This window comes from Coregonus clupeaformis, chromosome 1 (assembly GCF_020615455.1).
Source record: "Coregonus clupeaformis isolate EN_2021a chromosome 1, ASM2061545v1, whole genome shotgun sequence".
NCBI classification, from domain to species: domain Eukaryota; kingdom Metazoa; phylum Chordata; class Actinopteri; order Salmoniformes; family Salmonidae; genus Coregonus; species Coregonus clupeaformis.
Window position 1 is genome coordinate 73,323,035 of NC_059192.1, and position 23,917 is coordinate 73,346,951.

The 23,917-nt window shown below is 46.3% G+C and overlaps 1 protein-coding gene and 1 non-coding gene across 6 annotated transcripts in view; one reads left to right on the forward strand and one right to left on the reverse strand.

Moving 5' to 3' along the window:
• LOC121576597 (eukaryotic elongation factor 2 kinase-like) overlaps positions 1–23,917 on the reverse strand; it is a 32,015-nt gene continuing 8,098 nt past the window's right edge. For 2 of the 5 annotated variants that reach the window (XM_041889855.2, XM_045222645.1), the window contains 16 exons: positions 16,445–16,545; positions 8,558–8,618; positions 8,338–8,375; positions 5,775–5,946; positions 5,472–5,621; positions 4,234–4,366; positions 3,979–4,106; positions 3,504–3,726; positions 3,077–3,156; positions 2,915–2,992; positions 2,138–2,212; positions 1,559–1,693; positions 1,278–1,466; positions 1,024–1,148; positions 639–817; positions 1–466 (listed from right to left, as the gene is read on the reverse strand). In XM_041889855.2, the coding sequence (XP_041745789.2) occupies positions 351–466; positions 639–817; positions 1,024–1,148; positions 1,278–1,466; positions 1,559–1,693; positions 2,138–2,212; positions 2,915–2,992; positions 3,077–3,156; positions 3,504–3,726; positions 3,979–4,106; positions 4,234–4,366; positions 5,472–5,621; positions 5,775–5,946; positions 8,338–8,375; positions 8,558–8,618; positions 16,445–16,545 (1,983 nt within the window). In that variant the 3' untranslated portion in view covers positions 1–350. The remainder of the gene's footprint in view (positions 467–638; positions 818–1,023; positions 1,149–1,277; positions 1,467–1,558; positions 1,694–2,137; positions 2,213–2,914; positions 2,993–3,076; positions 3,157–3,503; positions 3,727–3,978; positions 4,107–4,233; positions 4,367–5,471; positions 5,622–5,774; positions 5,947–8,337; positions 8,376–8,557; positions 8,619–16,444; positions 16,546–23,917) is intronic. The other 3 variants (XM_045222652.1, XM_045222649.1, XM_045222646.1) reach the window with 2 other exon arrangements.
• On the forward strand, positions 15,490–15,564 carry trnae-uuc. The gene has a single exon. It is a non-coding gene; the product is annotated as a tRNA-Glu (tRNA).

Consider the following 23,917-nt stretch of genomic DNA (forward strand, 5'->3'; position numbering starts at 1 on the left):
GAATAAGGCTGTAACGTAACAAAATGTGGAAAAAGTCAAGGGGTCTGAATACTTTTCCGAATGCACTGTATGGCCAAAGGGCAATGGGGACAGGACTAGAAAAGTGGACAATGGATGAAAAGACAAGGACCAGCTCCAAACAGAGAGAGAGTCAAATAAAGACAGAATTCCCTCTGTAATCACCAAGAAACACAACTAGGCTGCATAAATGGTCACACACAGATCATACACTCACAATGCATTTAGGAAATCACTTTAAGTGTCTGTAAACTTTAAACCATTAGGGAGAAGGATCCATCACAACATTAGCCGATTCCTTTGGCCTTGCAGAGTGACGTCCCCTCTTTCTCCTACTCTTCTTCCTCCGTCATGCTCCAGGCCTCCTCTGCTTTCATATAGTACTGGTTGGCCAGTCGGCCCTTCATTGCTTCCATGGCTGCGTCTGCTGCCTCTGTGAACAGATCACCTGGGTCAGAGAGAGAGAGAGTCTGTGGTTAGTTACTGTAAGTACAACAGAGGTTATCACACTGAGGGCTCAAGTTAGGATTTTAGGGTTCTAGTTCTAGGGTTCTAGTTCTAGGATTCTAGTTCTAGGGTTCTAGTTCTAGGTTCAGGTGTGGTTCTGTCTGCTGTCTTACCTGCTCTCTGTGGGTCTGGGTCCAGGCCGTGGCCCCCCTCCTCGTACATCTCAGCCTCTCTGGCCAGCAGCAGGTAGGGAGGCTCGTCCTGCATGCCGTCAAACTCGCCCCCCTCGTCATAGTCCGTCATGTTCAGGGCACAGTCGTACCAGCTCACCGCCTCCTTCCAGTCCTGGGACCTGAGAACCACAGAGAAGGTTTTTATAGGTTTTTTATGAAGAAGGACTTTTCATTAAACATTATTTTCACAGTCCTCATATACTCTGTGTCTTGGGGGTCTCTATTAGTTTTATTTGTGTAATCTGTATCGTTCTGGGTTGATAGCTTCTCATAATAGATGGTCCCATCATTAGTTGATATCTGATATGTCCCTCCAGTCTCTGACCTGTCTGGTGAGAGGTTGATGCCGGTGTCGAAGGCCCTGGCCACCAGGATCATACAGGATCTGTCTCCTGCCTCAGCAGCCTGCAGCAGGAACTTAAAGCCCTTCATACGGCTCCCTGAGTTGTCCTGATGACAAGACAACAACATACAGCATGGAATTTCAACATAGAGAAGGAGTCAAAAGACACATTGTGTATTAGAGAGAAAGAGAGAGGGGGAGAGAGATAGAGAGAGATACAGTAGATAGAGAAATACCTCTAGCTCCATCTCTGACAGTATATGGTGTGGCAGCTGTAGGTAACACTGTCCCAGGGCAACGATAGCCTCTAGTTCCCCACACATGGCTGCTGTCTCCAGGTGGTACATGGCTGAGTCCTGGTCCCACTGCTCCTCCTTCTCACAGAACCGACCAGCCTCGTGGTAACTCACCATCGCCAGGTGGACCTGGGGGAGAGGCAAGAGGAGATATATTGTGTGTTTTTAGTGTGTGTGTGTGTGTGTTTATATGTGCTTGCGCGAGTGTTCCAGCCACTCACTTTCCCCAGGATGGACTTTCCGATCTTCCTCTCCAGGATCAGTGAGTCGAGTCTCTCCATCTCCACAGCAACACAGGACGGCCGGTGGACGTGAGAACGAGACGAGTGGTAGACGCTCCATTTCTCATCTGTCAGCTGGGCAGACAGAGAGCATAGGAAAGGGCAATGAAGCACTGTATATGTAGCAATCCTTGTTCATAGTAACAACTCAAGCCTCAACTTGTACATATCTGACTTAGCACTAATGCTAATCATACTCCAGGTATGCAGTGAGAGACAGAACAGGCAGTTACAGACTTATTGATTGGTTAGGTGATTTGATCAGGGAGGGGGCAGGTGAAAATGTTGACATGGAGAGGCCAAACAAGGACACACATGGAATAAGACCAAAACACAGGGCGGCTGCTGAGTTTGTGTTCCCTTTCTTGGGTGCACTCAAACCTTTGCCCCTACTAAGCATGCATCTTTAGAAAACAAGCATGAGTCAAATCAACAGCTGACACGGTGCAACGTCAGTGCTCCACCCTGCATAGGAAGAGGCCTGGGTTAGACCCCTTCATGCAGAGGCCGGGGAATCACCTGTTGGCTGTTGGGGGTGTTCCCGGCAAGATAATTTATGTTTGGGTTAAGGGAGGATCTGCTGGGAATCTTTCTCTAGCAAGGAGACAAACACAGCAGCAAGAACTCCGTTAGCTTTCAGTTATCTAATGGATGGAGGCATAGATTAGATATCAGGAACACTACACTTGTGAGCAAGGGGTAGGGGGCGACAGAGGGATGAGCACGGGGTTATTTGATTATAGCGAAGGTGGCTTTGATGATTATGATGATGGTAATTTATTTTGGCCTTTATTTTGTTTACCCGTCTGACGCTGTCTTTGTCCGACTCAGAGTAGTGTCTGCTGTAGCGGTGGGGGCGGGCCTACATGGTGACATCATACAGTATAAAACCTACTGTCTAAGAGGCCATAAACTGAGCTAAAGAGGGGGCCAGGTTCACACTCACATAGCTATACAGAGGGTAATAGCTATACAGAGGGCTTTTGCTGTTGGGGCGTCAACAGAGAATCCATGTCAGGTGGCTCAGTTGGTAAAGCATGGCACTTCCAACACCAGGGTCGTGGGTTCGATTCCCACAGGGTACCAGTATGTAAATGTATGTACTCGGTACTGTAAGTTGCTCTGGATATGAGCGTCTGCTAAATGACTAAAATGTAAATGGGGAGTGAACAATAACTTTGGTGTCAGCTATAAACAATACAAGACTAAAGAGGAAGTAGTTGACGGTTTCCATAAAGTATTTATGACTGACAGGCTGACCAAGACTGAGTGTTGGTGTAGAGAAGAGTAATGTACCCCGTCTGCATGGTCATTGGGGTCCCCTTCGCTCCTCCTCTCACTTGGACACCCACTGTCTCCTCCATTCTCTGAGTCCTACAGAAAACAAGCACAGCCCTCAGTATATGTCAACCATTACTAATGTCATTCTTGTGACAAAGCCACAAAGCCTTCACTGACCATGAGTTCTGGGCTGTGGCAGCGGTTGTTGTTGTGGTTGTGTGTCTCCCGTTCATCCATCTCATTTACGAAAGACCAACCTGAGGGTGGGAAACCAGATGTTCGATTAGAATAAACATTTTAATGGCTGATAATAAATTTAAAAAAAGGAAAGAGTTTAAGTAGTTAAACCATAGCTCAAACAGAGCCCTTGTTCATTCAACCTCTAGTCTAAGGTATCAAATAACATAACACTGTTTAGTCCGTTTTTAATGGGGCTTCAGGCATGCTATTTGGAACGTCATGCTAATGCTGGGCTGCAGCTTAGAAAACAAACCCAGATGTTGGGTCACTGGCTTTACAGGCCCACAGATAACCTTCTAGATTAACATAAAATTAGATACATTTGTAATTTGGGTGAACTATTCCCTCTATGCCCTGTTCCTACCAAGAGGAGACTTGCCCATGGAGCCCATAGAGAAGTGCTCTCCTAGCGGGGAGCCGGGGAAGACGAGAGGCGAGCAGGGGTTGGAGTCACTTAAAGTGTCGTTCCCGGTCGAGGTCTCTGACAGACGGGAGAGAAGTGGGGGCGCACGGCCCACTGAGATGGTACGAACACGAGCTGAACCACACTGTTCCTCACTACCCCTCAGTACCGTCTGGGCCGACCTCTGATTGGAGGGGAGGGTTGAAAATATTGTTAAAGATGAGGACTAAATGACAATTCTAAATAGCTGCATACATCTTGGGCCTGTAGTGAAATCATTTCCCAGGTCGTATGTGCTGATATAATTTCTGTAGTAATACGATGGCTGTGTCTACAACTAGGGTGATATGTGATGCTATGTGTCATCGGCCTCACCCATATGTGTCATCAGCCTCAAGCCCTTTGATTCTACTTCAATATATTTATATGGTCTCACCAGCAGTCTGTTGGTGCAGTCCAGCTGGCTTTTCTCTGCAGTGGAGAGGTCAAAGGGTGTGAGGCCCATACTCTTACAGATCTTATTACACAGGTGGGAGTGGAAGAACAGCGCCATGCCCCGCACACCTGTAACACACACACACAAGTACGTTGCAATCTATTTGAAAGTCTTTCGCTAGGTGGGTCACAACTGAAAATGTCAGTCTACCTCATTGTGTTGCTAACAGTGTGACTGTGTGAGAGAAAGCCGTACCCAGGTTTCCGTTTCCAAAGTCTTTGCCCTTCTCTGTGTGGATCTGGGGGTCCGTATAGAGGTCCCCCACCCCCTGGATGTCCACCACGATCAGCTGGTGGGCTGAACGCTCAAATGAGAAGTGACTGAATGCCTGCAGGCAGAGTTACCAGCAGACAACGAAAAGATGGTGGTTTACAGGCATTAAGAAAAGGTTGCAAGTTCACACACAGAACAAATAAAAAATTATTCAATTGAAAAATCTAGCATAAATTCATAACAAAGATGAAGATGCATCATTGGGTTCTGCAGCTCAGGAGTAATCCATAAAGTTGGCCAACACATTTACAGCAGTAACACACACTGTACCTGTGGAGTGAACCTGATGTTGTCGTCCTTGACGAAGCTGTACCTGTGGAGTGAGCGTGATGTTGTCATCCTTGATGAAGCTGTACCTGTGGAGTGAGCGTGATGTTGTCGTCCTTGACGAAGCTGTACCTGTGGAGTGAGCCTGCTGTTGTCGTTCTTGACGACGCTGTACCTGTGGAGTGAGCCTGCTGTTGTCGTCCTTGACGACGCTGTACCTGTGGAGTGAGCCTGATGTTGTCGTCCTTGACGAAGCTGTACCTGTGGAGTGAGCCTGCTGTTGTTAACCTTGACGGAGCTGTACCTGTGGAGTGAGCCTGCTGTTGTCATCCTTGACGAAGCTGCACCTATAATAATAATATGCCATTTAGCAGACGCTTTTATCCAAAGCGACTTACAGTCATGTGCGCATACATTTTTACGTATGGGTGGTCCCGGGGATCGAACCCACTACCCTGGCGTTACAAGCGCCATGCTCTACCAATTGAGCTACAGAGGACCACAGCACGTGGAGTGAGCCTGCTGTTGTCGTCCTTGACGAAGCTGTACCTGTGGAGTGAGCCTGCTGTTGTCATCCTTGACGAAGCTGCACCTGTGGAGTGAGCCTGCTGTTGTCATCCTTGACGAAGCTGTACCTGTGGAGTGAGCGTGATGTTGTCGTCCTTGACGAAGCTGTACCTGTGGAGTGAGCCTGCTGTTGTCATCCTTGACGAAGCTGTACCTGTGGAGTGAGCGTGATGTTGTCGTCCTTGACGAAGCTGTACCTGTGGAGTGAGCCTGCTGTTGTCATCCTTGACGAAGCTGTACCTGTGGAGTGAGCCTGCTGTTGTCGTCCTTGACGAAGCTGTACCTGTGGAGTGAGCGTGATGTTGTCGTCCTTGACGAAGCTGTACCTGTGGAGTGAGCCTGATGTTGTCGTCCTTGACGAAGCCGGAGTTGGAGTTGTATTTGGTGTACTTCCCCTCGATGTAGTGTTCCAGGTGGTACAGAGGTTTACCTGGACGCTGCATCATTTCAATCACACACATCTGCATGATGTCCACCTGGGAGGGAGGGAGGGAGAGAGAGAGAGAGAGAGAATGGTTAGTTTCATTGTTAGAAAATTGTGGAAAATCTACAATCACGTCATTCATCTAATCAATCAATCGACCAATCAACTGGATGACTCATTGGATAATTAAATGTTCCATCCATACCTGCTTGGGTGGCCTGTGGCGGTTGTACTCTTCTCCCCAGAGTTTGGCCTCCATCTGCAGCCGGACATCCTCAAAGTACACATCCCTGTCCACAGGCTCCATGTAGCGCTTTGTCACATAGTTACACGCACTCTTCCAGTTACTACTGTGGGAGAAGTTAGACAGCTTCTTCCTGCAGAAAGATGGAAAGGAAATATGGAAAAAATATATCGAAGATTAGAAGAATGGCACTGTACTAAAATGACAGGAACATTTAAACGAGTAGATCCGGAAGAATGTTAGTTGAGTATCAGAATGACATAAACTAAGGTGAAATACTCCTAAGGGTTTGAGTTGCGTATCTCTTGGGCATTGTGTATTTTTGCTGATAAACCATAAACATGTTTTCTATGGTGAGAACTGGTGTGTGGGCTTGTTAGTGGGTGAGGGTTTATTTTCTCTCTGTGGGAGGCATGGACTGCCAGTGGTCTGATATACAGTGGGGAGAACAAGTATTTGATACACTGCCGATTTTGCAGGTTTTCCTACTTACAAAGCATGTAGAGGTCTGTAATTTTTATCATAGGTACACTTCAACTGTGAGAGACGGAATCTAAAAAAAAATCCAGAAAATCACATTGTATGATTTTTAAGTAATTCATTTGCATTTTATTGCATGACATAAGTATTTGATACATCAGAAAAGCAGAACTTAATATTTGGTACAGAAACCTTTGTTTGCAATTACAGAGATCATACGTTTCCTGTAGGTCTTGACCAGGTTTGCACACACTGCAGCAGGGATTTTGGCCCACTCCTCCATTCAGACCTTCTCCAGATCCTTCAGGTTTCCGGGGCTGTCGCTGGGCAATACGGACTTTCAGCTCCCTCCAAAGATTTTCTATTGGGTTCAGGTCTGGAGACTGGCTAGGCCACTCCAGGACCTTGAGATGCTTCTTACGGAGCCACTCCTTAGTTGCCCTGGCTGTGTGTTTCGGGTCGTTGTCATGCTGGAAGACCCAGCCACGACCCATCTTCAATGCTCTTACTGAGGGAAGGAGGTTGTTGGCCAAGATCTCGCGATACATGGCCCCTTCCATCCTCCCCTCAATACGGTGCAGTCGTCCTGTCCCCTTTGCAGAAAAGCATCCCCAAAGAATGATTTTTCCACCTCCATGCTTCACGGTTGGGATGGTGTTCTTGGGGTTGTACTCATCCTTCTTCTTCCTCCAAACACGGCGAGTGGAGTTTAGACCAAAAAGCTCTATTTTTGTCTCATCAGACCACATGACCTTCTCCCATTCCTCCTCTGGATCATCCAGATGGTCATTGGCAAACTTCAGACGGGCCTGGACATGCGCTGGCTTGAGCAGGGGGACCTTGCGTGCGCTGCAGGATTTTAATCCATGACGGCGTAGTGTGTTCCTAATGGTTTTCTTTGAGACTGTGGTCCCAGCTCTCTTCAGGTCATTGACCAGGTCCTGCCGTGTAGTTCTGGGCTGATCCCTCACCTTCCTCATGATCATTGATGCCCCACGAGGTGAGATCTTGCATGGAGCCCCAGACCGAGGGTGATTGACCGTCATCTTGAACTTCTTCCATTTTCTAATAATTGCGCCAACAGTTGTTGCCTTCTCACAAAGCTGCTTGCCTATTGTCCTGTAGCCCATCCCAGCCTTGTGCAGGTCTACAATTTTAACCCTGATGTCCTTACACAGCGCTCTGGTCTTGGCCATTGTGGAGAGGTTGGAGTCTGTTTGATTGAGTGTGTGGACAGGTGTCTTTTATACAGGTAACGAGTTCAAACAGGTGCAGTTAATACAGGTAATGAGTGGAGAACAGGAGGGCTTCTTAAAGAAAAACTAACAGGACTGTGAGAGCCGGAATTCTTACTGGTTGGTAGGTGATCAAATACTTATGTCATGCAATAAAATGCAAATGAATTACTTAAAAATCATACAATGTGATTTTCTGGATTTTTGTTTTAGATTCCGTCTCTCACAGTTGAAGTGTATCTATGATAAAAATTACAGACCTCTACATGCTTTGTAAGTAGGAAAACCTGCAAAATCGGCAGTGTATCAAATACTTGTTCTCCCCACTGTAGACAGGATGAATACAGAAAGAGATCGCATCATAATAAGGACACAATATGAATAATATCCCAGTTGCCTACAGCTGCGAACATCAGGCTAGACCAGAGTAATGTACTATATACAGAGTTCAGCAAAATCAGTTTGAGATAGAGAACTCTACTGGGTGCCATGTTGGCATGAAAAGTTTGAGAATTGAGAATGTGAATTAGAATGTTGTAGTCATGGAATGTTTGTTTCTGTCTAGGGATCTATCTATGGCTCTAAGCTGGACTAAATGGATCTGGGTCTGAGAGAGATATTTGTGGAATGTGGATTGGGGACCTGAGCAGCTTGTACAGTCTTGTCATTTTGTTTACACTGCATTAAGAGGAAAGCTCACACGGCTCTGAAACTAGCTGAACTAGCAGGAACAAAGGGCCAAAAGCCTCCGAAATAAGAAACCAGGACGTATGGAGAACATTATTAAAGATACAGTGTGTGAGACTTACGTTCTGAAGCATTCCCTCATGGCCCCGCGTCCAAAAGGCTGTGAGAAACCATAAAGACAAATCAATAATTCCTGAGAAACTCAATCAACTCACCAAGCTTTTGAAAACGTTCACATTCATGTAAACTGTGTTACTACATTCCACATACATATCCACGAGTCCAACAATGTTCTGATGAATAATAACATAGATTACTGATGATTTAGGAGTTGTGGCATACCTGGCCAGACATCTTGATGTGCACTGTGTCTTGAGACCACTCCGCCGTGATCGCATTGTACCTGAGGAAAAATTAAGCAAATCACATTCACCAAACATTGATCAAACATTATTATTCCATTCTATATGGGCCAGAATTCTGGACTTGTCTAAGCAATATGGTGATGACTAGAAAGTAGAAAATGTAACTTTGGCCACATTGCTCCATATACTGAAGGGGTCGGGGTTAGAACAAGGGGACTGAAAATAGAAACAGACAAACATTAGAGTACTTGGATTTGTTCTGAACAGGACCTGCTCTGTGTATCCTCAAATAGTCCAAATATAGTTATCCATAGCCTGAAAATAGTCTAATCTATGATGTCTCGTACCCCAGGATCAAAAAGGGTTGTGAGATATTCCCTTGGTTTGGTGATGTTCAACGTCCGAGCCCCAAAGACCCTGTGGCGGACAGATCTGTGGTAATAGTCCCTTATTCTTGTGTGGTTACCAAAGACAAACTCAACAAATGGGCCTACTTTGTACTGTGTTCAGTGGGAATGCCATTATCACCCATGTGAACTTGACATTACATGTCATAATCAATTCTCAACATTGGGACCATTAACAGTTTGTAGGGTTCCTTCTCTACACTAGATCCGACCTTAGGGGGAGAATTTCAAACACACTGTATGTACAGATTATGAATGCTTGGCTTGTCTGAGACTGGGTCAGCCATACACACTGATAAGACACATAGCAGATCCAGAGGCTAAATATTTACACAGTCTGTCCTGCCAAGCATATGTGGTCCTCTGTAGCTCAATTGGTAGAGCATGGCGCTTGTAACGCCAGGGTAGTGGGTTCGATCCCCGGGACCACCCATACGTAAAAATGTATGCACACATGACTGTAAGTCGCTTTGGATAAAAGCGTCTGCTAAATGGCATATTATTATTATTACCATGGGTTTTATTCCAGTCAGGAGTCAGCCACTGCTATTGGGGGCATGGGACAGGAAGATGGCACCATGCCATTGGCTAAGAGACCAGAGAGGCTTAGGTAGCGTGAGGTTCCGACTAGAGGTGTCCGACAGTCACGAGTCATGACCACAACCAAATTCCACTTGTCACGTTAACTAGCCTTCTCCAAAACTGTGCTCTGATGCCGCTGATGGTCATTAGTAACCTACCAAACTTGCTAATGGCCTGGTACTCAGCGCTCTACTGTCCCTCTAATCACTCTGACATCAATGCAAATGCACTCGAATACCAAATCAAACACTTCATGAGAGGCCTGGCATTCAGAGTTTGAGCGGAATAGGATCACCTGTTACTCAGCGAGAGCCAGCTCCTCATAGCTTGATGCATGGAATGAAATAAGTGTTCCTATAAGCCCATGTTCCACAACATTTCTATATGCTATGCAATTGCGTGAGAAAACAGAGTTTTAAATGGCCTCTATTAAAATGAGGAGGATCCCATCAGCTTTTTATAGGCTTACTTTATTTATTTCTCAACTTCCCTAATATTAAGCACATTTACAACAGGAGTAGCCTACCTGGTTGGCATGAAAATGAACCGCGGGAAGTCCTTTATTCGCTATTCAAGTGCATACGGATGACATGAGTGGCGCAGTGGTCTAAGGCACTGCATCACTGTGCCACTAGAGATCCTGGTTCGAATCCAGGCTCTGTCGCAGCCGGCCGCGACCGGGAGACTCATGGGCGGCGCACAATTGGCCCAGCGTCGTCCAGGGTAGGGGAGGGAATGGCCGGCAGGGATGTAGCTCAGTTGATAGAGCATGGCGTTTGCAACGCCAGGGTTGTGGGTTCGATTCCCACGGGGGGCCAGTATAAAAAAAATATGTATTCACTAACTGTAAGTCGCTCTGGATAAGAGCGTCTGCTAAATGACTAAAATGTAAATGTAATGTCTTTTTCCCCTGCCCCTGTTCTGACAGATGCATGATAATGGTCCATTCTAAATCAAAACTAATTTCACACATATATTATTTAGTATATGTAAAGACAAGATTACATTGAGAATAGTGTGATGGGTGAGATAATATTCTAAGGCAAGAAACAGCACTTTTTCAAATCATAGTCACATACATCATGTAGCCTAGCCCATAGGCACTAGCCCATAGGCACTGGTGTCGGGAGCGGTTGTCGGGAGAGGTTGTGTTTTCTCTAGCAGGAGGTAAGCTTGGCTTCTTATATGGTGTTGAGTAAAGCTTAAAGCTTAAACCATGTATTTAGATTGTAGGTAGGTATTGTAGTTAGGTAGGTATTGTAGTTAGGTATTATAGGTAGTTTACTCAGGTAGTTATTGTAGGTTATTGTAGGTAATTATTGTAGGTAAGTATTGTATTCGGCGGACCCCGGCGAAGCACGAGGCTAGCCTACCCACTACTCGGACCAACAAAGCTAGCTAGCTAGCTAGCGGGTAGCTACTGGTAACTTTTAGCAACTGTGGTTAGTTGTTTCCAATGTTATTTCACGCTTAAGAGTACCTGTGATTGAGCCAGCTAGCTGCCACCATTCAGCTGTTTTTCTAACCTCATTATCCGAGGCATTAACGTTAGGTGGTTGGTAGCTGCTGTACTTAATTACAGCTACTGATTGCAGTCTGCCAGTTTGGCTTTATACATAGCTTGGGCTTTGTCGAGTAAGGCTTAAACTATGTATTTAGATTGTAGTTAGGTATTATAGGTAGGCATCGTGGGCTGTATATTATTAAGTAGTATAGGTAGGCATCGTGGGCTGTTGTGGGTAGTTGTTGTGTAGTTATTGTAGGTTACTTTTGTAGTCGGCGGTGCCGGGTGTAGCACCGAAGCTAGCTAGCTAACTCACCTCCTGGATTAGCTGGCGAGTAGCTATTAGCAACGGTAGCAACTAAAAACAATATCCTTTTAGCCAGCTACATTCGTTCGCAGCGACGCCGTTTTTTTCAAACAAAGTCAACACAGCAGCCATTGCTAGCTAGCCAACACTACCAGCTGGCTGTACTGTAGTAGCTAAATACAATATCTTTGTGCTAGCTAGCCAACGTTTAATCATTGCTGCGTTATGAAAGAACTAGACACGGACACGAATTATCTGTTTAGTGTGTTCACACACCATTGGTAGTTTGTTGTAACCAAGTATTGGTGCTAAACTGTGTGTTATTGGATGCTAGCATGCTAGTTAGCTATGGCGTCATAGTTAGCTAGCTGAATAAAGTAAGTTGAGTCTATTCATTGAAACATTGAACCGCTGTAGTTTACAACAATTCTAATTTCTAAAGTGGAAGTTGGGAGAGTTTTATTCGGGTGGTTCAGTGAAACAATTATAGTTTCTGAGGTGGAAGTTGGGGGAGTTATATTTTTTTGGTGAGGGAGGCCTGCTCTCTCCTTTCCCAGATGTTTAGTTCATTTCATTCCGATCTCCTCTGCATTATTGTAGCCATCTGCTGCAGCCTGTCAACTATGCCTCTGCCTATCCCTGTTCTCTCCTCTCCGCACAGGCTATACAAACGCCTCACACCGCGTGGCTGCTGCCTCTCTAACCTGGTGGTCCCTGCACGCACCACACACCTGGAGTTCCAGGTCTCAGGCAGCCTCTGGAACTGCCGTTCTGCCGCCAACAAGGCTGACTTCATCCCAGCCTATGCTACCCTCCAGTCCCTCGACTTCCTGGCGCTGACGGAAACATGGATTACCACTGAAAACACTGCTACTCCTACTGCTCTCTCCTCGTCTGACCATGTGTTCTCGCATACCCCGAGAGCATCTGGTCAGAGGGGTGGAGGCACAGGAATCCTCATCTCTCCCAAGTGGTCATTCTCAATTTTTCCCCTAACCCATCTGTCTATCTCCTCATTTGAATTCCACGCTGTCACAGTCACTAGCCCATTTAAGCTTAATATCCTTGTCATCTATCGCCCTCCAGGTTCCCTTGGAGAGTTCATCAATGAGCTTGACGCCTTGATAAGTTCCTTTCCTGAGGATGGCTCACCCTTCACAGTTTTGGGGGATTTCAACCTCCCTACGTCTACATTTGACTCATTTCTCTCTGCCTCCTTCTTTCCACTCCTCTCCTCTTTTGACCTCACCCTCTCACCGTCCCCCCTACTCACAAGGCAGGCAATACGCTTGACTTCATCTTTACTAGATGTTGCTCTTCTACTAATCTCACTGCAACTCCCCTCCATGTCTCCGACCACTACTTTGTATCCTTTTCTCTCTCGCTCTCCTCCAACACTACTCACTCTGCCCCTACACAGATGGTAACGCGCCGCCGCAACCTTCGCTCTCTCTCTCCCACTACTCTCTCCTCTTCCATCCTATCATCTCTTCCCTCTGCTCAATCCTTCTCCCTCCAATCTCATGACTCTGCCTCCTCAACCCTCCTCTCCTCCCTTTCTGCATCCTTTGACTCCCTGTGTCCCCCTATCCTCCCGGCCGGCTCGGTCCTCCCCTCCAGCTCCGTGGCTTGATGACTCATTGCGAGCTCACAGAACAGAGCTCCGGGCAGCGGAGCGGAAATGGAAGAAAACTAAACTCCCTGCCGACCTGGCATCTTTTCACTCCCTCCTCTCTACATTTTCTTCATCTGTTTCTGCTGCTAAGGCCACTTTCTACCACTCTAAATTCCAAGCATCTGCCTCTAACCCTAGGAAGCTCTTTGACACATTCTCCTCACTGCTGAATCCTCCCCCCCACCCCCCTCCTCCCTCTCTGTGGATGACTTCGTCAACCACTTTGAAAAGAAGGTTGACGACATCCGATCCTCGTTTGTTAAGTCTAATGACACTGCTGGTCCTGCTCACACTGCCCTACCCTATGCTTTGACTTCTTTCTTCCCTCTCTCTCCAGATAAAATCTTGCGACTAGTGACTGCAGGCCGTCCAACAACCTGCCCGCTTGACCCCATCCCCTCCTCTCTTCTCCAGACCATCTCCGGTGACCTTCTCCCCTACCTCACCTCGCTGATCAACTCATCCTTGACTGCTGGCCATGTCCCTTCCGTCTTCAAGAGAGCGAGAGTTGCACCCCTTCTCAAAAAACCAACACTCGATCCCACTGATGTCAACAACTACAGACCAGTATCCTTTCTTTCTTTTCTTTCCAAAACTATTGAGCGTGCCGTCTTTAGCCAACTGTCTTGCTATCTCTCTCAGAATGACCTTCTTGATCCAAACCAGTCAGGTTTCAGGACTGGTCATTCAACTGAGACTGCTCTTCTCTGTGTCACGGAGGCTCTCCGCACTGCTAAAGCTAACTCTCTCTCCTCTGCTCTTGTCCTTCTAGACCTGTCTGCTGCCTTTGATACTGTGAACCATCAGATCCTCCTCTCCACCCTCTCCGAGCTGGGCATCTCCGGCGCGGCTCACTCCTGGATTGCGTCCTACCTGACCGGTCGCTCCTACCAAGTGGCGTGGCGAGAAGCTGTCTCCGCACCACGTGCTCTCACCACTGGTGTCCCCAGGGCTCAGTTCTAGGCCCTCTCCTTTTCTCCCTATACACCAAGTCACTTGGCTCTGTCATATCCTCACATGGCCTCTCCTATCATTGCTACGCTGACGATACACAACTAATCTTCTCCTTTCCCCCTTCTGATAACCAGGTGGCGAATCGCATCTCTGCATGTCTGGCAGACATATCAGTATGGATGACGGATCACCACCTCAAGCTGAACCCTGGCAAGACGGAGCTGCTCTTCCTCCCGGGGAAGGACTGCCCATTCCATGATCTCGCCATCACGGTTGACAACTCCGTTGTGTCCTCCTCCCAGAGTGCGAAGAGCCTTGGCGTGACCCTGGACAACACCCTGTCGTTCTCCGCTAACATCAAGGCGGTGACCCGATCCTGCAGGTTCATGCTCTACAACATTCGGAGAGTACGACCCTGCCTTACACAGGAAGCGGCACAGGTCCTAATCCAGGCACTTGTCATCTCCCGTCTGGATTACTGCAACTCGCTGTTGGCTGGGCTCCCTGCCTGTGCCATTAAACCCCTACAACTCATCCAGAATGCCGCAGCCCGTCTGGTGTTCAACCTTCCCAAGTTCTCTCACGTCACCCCCCTCCTCCGCACACTCCACTGGCTTCCAGTTGAAGCTCGCATCCGTTACAAGACCATGGTGCTTGCCTATGGAGCAGTGAGGGGAACGGCACCTCCGTACCTTCAGGCTCTGATCAGTCCCTACACCCAAACGAGGGCATTGCGTTCATCCACCTCTGGCCTGCTGGCTCCCCTTCCTCTGCGGAAGCATAGTTCCCGCTCAGCCCAGTCAAAACTGTTCGCTGCTCTGGCACCCCAATGGTGGAACAAGCTCCCTCACGACGCCAGGACAGCGGAGTCACTCACCACCTTCCGGAGACATTTGAAACCCCACCTCTTTAAGGAATACCTGGGATAGGATGAAGTAATCCTTCTACCCCCCCGCCCCCCCCCCCAAAAAAAATAATAATTGTAAAGTGGTTAACCCACTGGCTATAGGGTGAATGCACCAATTTGTAAGTCGCTCTGGATAAGAGCGTCTGCTAAATGACTTAAATGTAAATGTATATGTTTTGATAAGGTTTGTATCACAACTAAAGTGGCCAAATAACTCTAAGCATAGCCTGTAGGCCTAGGACCTCTGGAACACGGCTGGAGAGCCCATAGCCTACAGAGAGAGCCTAGTGAAACGTGTGTTCCTTATAAACCCAGTCACTGCGCAATCGCATGTGAAAACAGAGTTTTGACTGGCCAGTGGCCACTATTTAAAAGAGGACCCCATCTTTCTGGTGATGCTATATTTATTGCTAAATTCTTACAATTAAGCACATTGATCTGCTTTACAACCAGTGTAGACTACCTGGCATATTATAAACATAACCGCGGGAAGCGCTTCCTCCATTCGCTATTCAAGTGCAGGCTACGGATTACGTTTTTTTTTGTGGGCCATTCTAAATAAAAAATAACTCCACCCTCCTGTAGCTCAGTTGGTAGAGCATGGCGCTTTCAACGCCAGGGTTGTGGGTTCGATTCCCACGGGGGGCCAGTATGAAAAATGTATGCACTCACTAACTGTAAGTCGCTCTGGATAAGAGCGTCTGCTAAATGACAAAAATTTAAATATTAGCAGGCTATATGTAAAGACAGGATTAAATTGAGAATAGTCTGATGGGTGAGAATATTATCAAGTGCTTGTCAAATTGTGAATGAGATACTGATGAAGTGTGTGCAGCCTGCACAAGAAACAGAGCAGAGCGCATTCCTTTCATGCGACTTTTCTCAAAATCATCATTAGTCGCATCATGAGAGAACAGGAGTGGATCCCAACTCCAGACAACCATCTCTTCCTCCCTTTGCTCCCTATAGGCAGGGCTTTGTTATATAACACCAATAAGAGGTGAGGATTAAGACAAACAAACACAGCAAAACATGTTAGAGAATGCAGTACCCCTACTTAGCCTGCTATTATCTAGGCCGGGAGGGCCACACCTCTTTAGTTGTTTTCCTGGCTGCACTGTCTGAAGAATTTGGGCATGTTCCAGGTCATCTTTATTGCAGTCGCACTGCACAGATTATCAGATCTCACAACGCCTGGAGAAATGTTCAACCTCTCAGGAACCACAATAATGATATAGCATTATTCTAAGATGTGCAGAGTTACTGGAAAGAATATGACCTGGAATACGCCTTTTGGCTTCAGACTAAGTGTTTTAGCGTGGGCAGGCAGGCAGCCCAGATATCTGCCACAAGGGAACTTTGTGCACAGGCCAAGAAAAACTTGGAAGGCCCATTGGAAATGCAGTGATGGTTATATAATATACTGTACCTTCAGAAAGGGCAGGGGTGTGGGGATGGTGTGTATTTGTCAACAACTGTCTAAAACAGGGTAGCAGTCAAGCCCACTGACGGACACATTAATATGTACCTGTATCGTATGCATGGCTCGGTCTCGACTTCCTCCAGGTGAAACTCAGCCCAGGGATCAGGCATGGCCTTGGCCTTCTCTAAGGCTCTATTCCACGCCACCTGGGACAATGGGAAACAATACTTATCTTTTAGATAACTATCACACTGTATCACAGCTTATGCTAAGGGAAGCTACAGCCACTGGGGATACATCAATGAAACACACACAGATTAGGTGTCACGATCGTCTTGACGAGAAGTAGACCAATACGCAGCGTGTTGAGCGAACATGATTGACTTTATTACCGTCAGTGATAATAAGCACACTACACAAAACAATAAACGACTCGTGAAGTCCACGGTGACAAAGACCGACAAGGAACAAAAACCCACAAACACAAAGTGAAACACAGACAGTTAAATATGGCTCCCAATCAGAGACAACCAGCCGACAGCTGACACTCGTTGCCTCTGATTGGGAGTCACACAGGCAAACATAGAAACAGACAACCTAGAACCCCCAACATAGACATATAACACATAGAATAAACACACCCTGGCTCAACAAATAGAGTCCCAGAGCCAGGGTGTGACAGTACCCCCCCCTAAAGGCGCGGACTGCGACCGCGCCTAAATATGAGCAAAACAGGGGAGGGCTGGGTGGGCATTCCTCCTCGGCGGCGGCTCCGGCTCCGGTCTTGCCCACCACCCTCCAACAAACCCCCCATAGCGCCCCTGGTCCGGTCTGGCCCCGCTGGCTGGAGCTGGACTGGACGTAGCAGGAGCGGTAGGCTTCAGCTCCTTAGTGGAGCAGTAGAGCAGTACCTGAATTGGCACCGATGACCCAGGCACGGGTTGTGCCGGACTGACGACTCGCACCCCTGGCTTGGTGCGAGTGGCAGGAACGGGCCGGGCCGGGCTGGCGACGCGCACCGTAGACTTGGTGCGAGTGGCAGGAACAGGCCGGACCGGGCTGGCGACGCGCACCGTAGGCTTGGTGCGTGGAGCAGGGACAGGCCGGGCCGGGCTGGCGACGCACCCCGTAGGCTTGGTGCGTGGAGCAGGGACAGGCCGGGCTGGGCTGACGACGCACACCGTAGGCTTGGTGCGTGGAGCAGGGACAGGCCGGACTGGGCTGGCGACGCACACCGTAGGCTTGGTGCGTGGAGCAGGAACAGGCCGGGCTGGGCTGTCGACGCACACCGTAGGCTTGGTGCGTGGAGCAGGGACAGGCCGGGCTGGGCTGTCGACGCACACCGTAGGCTTGGTGCGTGGAGCAGGGACAGGCCGGACTGGGCTGGCGACGCACACCGTAGGCTTGGTGCGTGGAGCAGGGACAGGCCGAACCGGGCTGTGGAGACGGATAGGGGGCCTGGAGTGAAGAGCGGCCACAACCCGTCCTGGCTGAATGCCTACCCTCACACACTCTGTGTGAGGCATCCGCACAGGACGTACAGGGCGGTGTACCCCTGGCCTGGTGGCCTCCTGGATCCGCCCCATCTTTGCCTCCGTCAGCCCCGTCGTCCATGCCGTGTGCCCCCCCCTAAAAATTTATTGGGGTTGCCTCTCGACCGTCCGACGATGATACTGCTGACGCCGCTGCTCCTCTCTCGCCAGGGCCTTAATCCTTGCCCATGGCCCTTTGCCCCCGAGCATGTCCTCCCAGGACCACGATTTGCCCACCTGGGCCATCGCCAGCCTCTCCATCTCCTTTCCTGGCGCTTCCTCCCATGTCCAGTCTGCCTGCTCCTGGACACGCTGCTTGGTCCTTGTATGGTGGGTTTTTCTGTCACGATCGTCTTGACGAGAAGTAGACCAATACGCAGCGTGTTGAGCGAACATGATGGACTTTATTACCGTCAGTGATAATAAGCACACTACACAAAACAATAAACGACTCGTGAAGTCCACGGTGACAAAGACCGACAAGGAACAAAAACCCACAAACACAAAGTGAAACACAGACAGTTAAATATGGCTCCCAATCAGAGACAACCAGCCGACAGCTGACACTCGTTGCCTCTGATTGGGAGTCACACAGGCAAACATAGAAACAGACAACCTAGAACCCCCAACATAGACATATAACACATAGAATAAACACACCCTGGCTCAACAAATAGAGTCCCAGAGCCAGGGTGTGACATTAGGGATGTGACGGTCATGGAATTTTGGTTGACTGTTATTTTTAGGCTGACCAATAACCATGTTGTATTTTTTTAAAAGATGCACATTAATGTGGTTTTCCGACAGCAAGGCTCAGATCAACATGGCAGTGTTGCTATTGTTTATTAAAGTTTTTCTTTATAATGTCAAAATAAACATGGCTCCAACCCCCACTCACAAACTAAAATGATGTGTATATACAATCAATCAGTGAGAGAGAGCCTCAAATATCACATTCATTTGTATTACTCCACTGTTAACATGAATCGCAGCAAAGTTGGTTCCTGTTTCAGTCATGTCTTTGGTCACGTTCACGTGGGTCAAACAAAAACACCCTAATGATTGGTTCAGTGCTTAATTTACATAGTGAGCGCGAGAAGGGGGGAGGGGGGTATCCGGGGGACTCTGAGGTACAGGAACACATTGAGAAAAAAAGTCTCAAACACAAAGTAGCAGCGCAACAGACAGAGTACACAGCCAAGTAGCCTACTATCTATGGTGCTGAAAGGGACAGCACTCTCCAAAGTGCTGATTAATTCAAAACATTTTAGACCTCACTGCAGTATGCCCACATACATGAGTATAGCTGCAGGGCATACACAAGTCCGAATTTCTTACAGCTTAATTTTCTAGACATCAGTGTACAGCAACATTTTTAGACGTCACTGCATAACACCCGCCATATGCACACCAGTGGCGGTCAGTGCCGTTTAAGACGAGGGAGGATGATTTTGTTTCTTCATGAGCATGGCCTTATTTCTATTACAGCATATTGGATGACTGTCATTCATATTCCATTCACCAAGTTCAATGTAACAGTGATAGGTTTAAAACTACTATATAACACTCAAATTATCCCTATACCCATCATGAGTTTGCTACAACCTAGCCTATGAATGAAAGTTTACAACGTAGGTGCACACAGGTCGAGATAAATATTTGAGGTGACAGACAGTGACACATTCAATACTGCCTTGCACACTCTTGCCTGCATCTAGCTAATCTAGGGTGTAATGATTAGTCCAACAGTTGCAAACGAGAGTTTCTATTGGACAAATTCACGTATGTTTATCCCCGTTTCGTTCCATTCAATAAATGTTTTTCAACAGAATCGGCGGAATGAATATACCCCTGATCACGCGTAAACACAGTTCACTTTCATAGCAGCCACGTTGTATTCCGTCTTGCATCTATGCACTCTCCTCCTCTCACCTTTTCCCTTCGCTTGTGGACTTCAATGTACAACACAGCTATGTGACCAGGCAGAAAAAACCTTTCCAAGCCAAACCTTCATATCATAACCGCTACACACAGCCTACATCGTTGTCACCATATTAGCTAAAGTAACGTCATAGTCAACATAGCTATTAGAACTAACGTGTTAATAAACCCGCTACAATCATGCAGTAATGTTACAGTCAATGTTCCCTCACTGAGCAAATTTCAGGTCTGCTGAGCACAAACCTGAACCTTGTGAAACTTCTGTGCAACTTCCAGCGCGCGTTTACTGTGAACACTGATGCTGTACCCGCTTTAAGTTAATTTTAACAGTGGCCATGTAGGCTACTGTGGCTATTTGATAATAATGTAGGCCTACCAGATTGGCCTACCATCAAAAACAATGGAGAAAATGCATCCCAAAACATTTTAACATGGAAATTGCTGTTCTATCATTCAGCCTACAGTAGTAGCCAATGTGTGGTGTTCAATGTAGGCCTACATTCCATGAGACGTTTGAAAAAAACATGCAAGGCTTGACATTAACCTGTTCATCCACTTGTCCTTCAGACAAGGAGGTGACTGAAAATGCTGTTGTGTTGTTTGATGCAAGAAACCACTTTACAAAATAAAATGCATTATTATTCTCATACAATTATTACAGAGAATCAGACAAATTATGCTGCCCTCTGCCTATAGGCTACTTAGCTTATTCAAACCTGTCTCAAAATACAAAACTGCCCCTTTAAGACAAAAAAAAAGCTCTTTACCTGACACACTTTAAAGGTGTCTAGAAATGTAGACGTTTTGTGCCCTTGTAGGAAGCCATCACTCCCCTATTGCTGACTTCAAATGATCTATAACTGGGCTAGTAACTCACTAACTAGCAAAGGATAGGAACATAATGTGCACGTGGCTACATGCAGCTCTCGCTTTGATCCCAAAACAAACATTTTAAAACAAGCGCTCATGCTGTAAACACAGTCCAGTTCAAAGTAAATGGCACAGATCCATATATGGCAATGGTCTATTTGCATATAGGCCTACTGCAGCTCTGATTGTTTATGCCGCACCGGTCAGAGTAGTGCATGTCAATGCAATAGAATCCTACTCCGATGCGTTCAGCTTACAACAAAATCTCTTGCATAGTTTGTTTTGTTTTGGTATGTTGCATTGAAAGTGGCTAATATTGCGTTAATTCGATCACAATTGCCACAGTAATGGCAAACGTTGATAGTGTTAACAGGGAAAACTCTAGAACAGTCGTCACCAACCTTTTCTGAGTCAAGATCACTTTCTGAGTCAAAATGAAAGCTGAGATCTACCGCTCAGATTTTTTTATTTTACATGACTTAAAAAACGTAAACCTATGCAACATTAACCAATTAAAAACCGTACTGTAGCAATGAGGTTTGTGCAGTAAGCTATAGGCCCAATACATTATCACCGCATTTGGGCCTGCCGGGAAGGCAGAGTTTGTACCTTCAGACACATGAACAGGTCGCATACCCGGCGTGCAGGGCAGCTGAATCGGGTGCACCTACCGCCAACTGCCCAAGACGAATAAAACAAAATAGGAACACAAGGCTTTATCGTTGGGTTTTTTACAGAAATGTTTGGTGATCGACTAGGAATGCCTTTGTAATTGACCAGTTGGAGCGCCGGAGTACTTGAATTTCTGAGCTCCAATTTCAAGTTCAAGTAAGCTACTTCAAGCCCCTTGTATTGTTTAAAATTGCAGGTGTAACATGGAAAACTGTACTATTGTGAATAAGGTCACTAGGCTATGTAATTTGTCATTATATCCAGAATAATTCATAAGAATAGCATTGGGTGTCAATATCAGCATAAAAAGTAGCCAGCTAGCTGTAAAATCACCTATACAAACTGCATTATCAATTTAGGAGTCTACAATCTCATCATGTTGATGTTCAACTTGCAGACCATGTGCATCGCAGTGGAGTCTGCCATTTACAAAGGCCTTTGGCACATAATAATAATAAAATAATTGGTCATTTAGCAGACGCTCTTATCCAGAGCGACTTACATGAGCAATTAGGGTTAAGTGCCTTGCTCAAGGGCACATCGACAGATTTTTCACCTAGTCGGCTCGGGGATTAGAACTAGCGACCTTTCGGTTACTGGCACAACGCTCTTAACCACTAAGCTACCTGCCCCGCTCCGCCATTTCCTGGTTGCTAAAATTCTAATAGTTTGCCTAATTTCAGTTTATGTGACAAAACAAGCAGTCATTGTGTAGACAATCATTGTACCATCTAAATATATTTTCCATAACCCAAAATAGTACATTTCCAGTGGTGTGAAGCTGGTGTACAAAACCCAAAGTAAAAGACACAAAAACAAAACTTAGCACACATAGAACAGATCTACCGCTTCTTAGACTTTCAATAAGAATGACAGATCTACAACTCACATTTCCATGCGAATTTGGTCAGGTAGCACAAAAAGTTACATATTGCAGCTCTAAGGTTAGGATTGACCCCCGTGGGAGAGCGCCATCACAGATAGAACACTGAGCCAGATATTTAACCAAAGTATCCGGTTGGTGTTTCTACTCACTACCAAATTTGGTGATGATATGAAGCACAGTGGCCGGCAGTGAGAGAAGATGGAGCAAGATGGATTTTTGCCGACATTATGCACATTTCCTTAGTGATCAAATGTTCTCAATACAGTTTTCTGTTCCCAAAACTAGAAACTGTTGCGAACAGAGTGGACTAAGTTTTTTAGAATTTACCCTTTGCCAAAGTATATACAACATTAAAATAAATAGTTGTTTAGAAGGAGTGCAAGGGCGAATTTAGTTATTGCACATGCGCACTTCCCAGAGTATGCGATTCCTAGCGGAAATATGCAAATAGCTTGTGCTTGGCTCTGCCCCTTCCTTGCTTGTTCTGCCCACTACGACTAATTTGTTCCTATTGAAAACGACAGGCTGTGGTCCATCTTGGGTTAGTTATAAAAATCACAGTATGAGTCATTTTTGGGGAGTAAATACAGGCAAATATATTGATAAGTCAACTTGTCCGAGAGAGATTTACACGGTTATCAAAACGTCACGCCAGGGTAAGCCTACACGAAACACAGCCCTTATTTGAAGTGTTTCTAAAATCCACAATGGATCAAATGAATGGTGGAAAAACGATTGGAACCATTTCAGTACTTAAGGTACCGTAAGGTTCTATGGGTATTATGATGCGTCCACCGTGGGGCTCAATTGAACTGGGGAGAACTTTGGCATGGGGGAGAAAATCGCATTGCGTGATGGGATTTAAAGGAAAAACTGAGTCTATGGGCTTGTTCGACATCGCAGCTGACAGTGCAGCTGGCTGCCGACGGACTGATCTACAAATCACCTTGCATCATAAATAACTACTCATCAGTCAGTCAGACAAATTTAACATGATGCATTACGGTTTTGATGCTCTCGAACACGACTGAGTTGAATAATTTGGTCCACTGTTTGGTTTGAGCACATCTAAGTGAAATATATACACATTGTCATGACAATACGGATGGCTGAGTTCTAGACAAGTATGCCCATACCATCTATTGGCTGATTTGACAAATCGGCAGTGCAGCTAATTGTTTTAAAAGCATTATTAAATGAGTGTGTTATCCCCTCTCTCCAGTCACGAGAACCTTATCTATCTATATATCTATATCTATAGTACCAGTCAAAAGTTTGGACACACCTACTCATTCAAGGGTTTTTCTTTATTTTTAAAATTTTCTACATTGTAGAATAATAGTGAAGACATCAAAACTATGAAATAACACATATGGAATCATGTAGTAACCAAAAAAGTGTTAAACAAATCAAAATATATTTTATATTTGAGATTCTTCAAATAGCCACCCTTTGCCTTGATGACAGCTTTCTTTCCTTCTTAGTGACTTTGAGCCAATCAGTTGTGTTGTGACAAGGTAGGGGGTGTATACAGAAGATAGCCCTATTTGGTAAAAGACCAAGTCCATATTATGGCAAGAACAGCTCAAATAAGCAAAGAGAAACGACAGTCCATCATTACTATAAGACATGAAGGTCAGTCAATACGGAACATTTCAAGAACTTTGAACGTTTCTT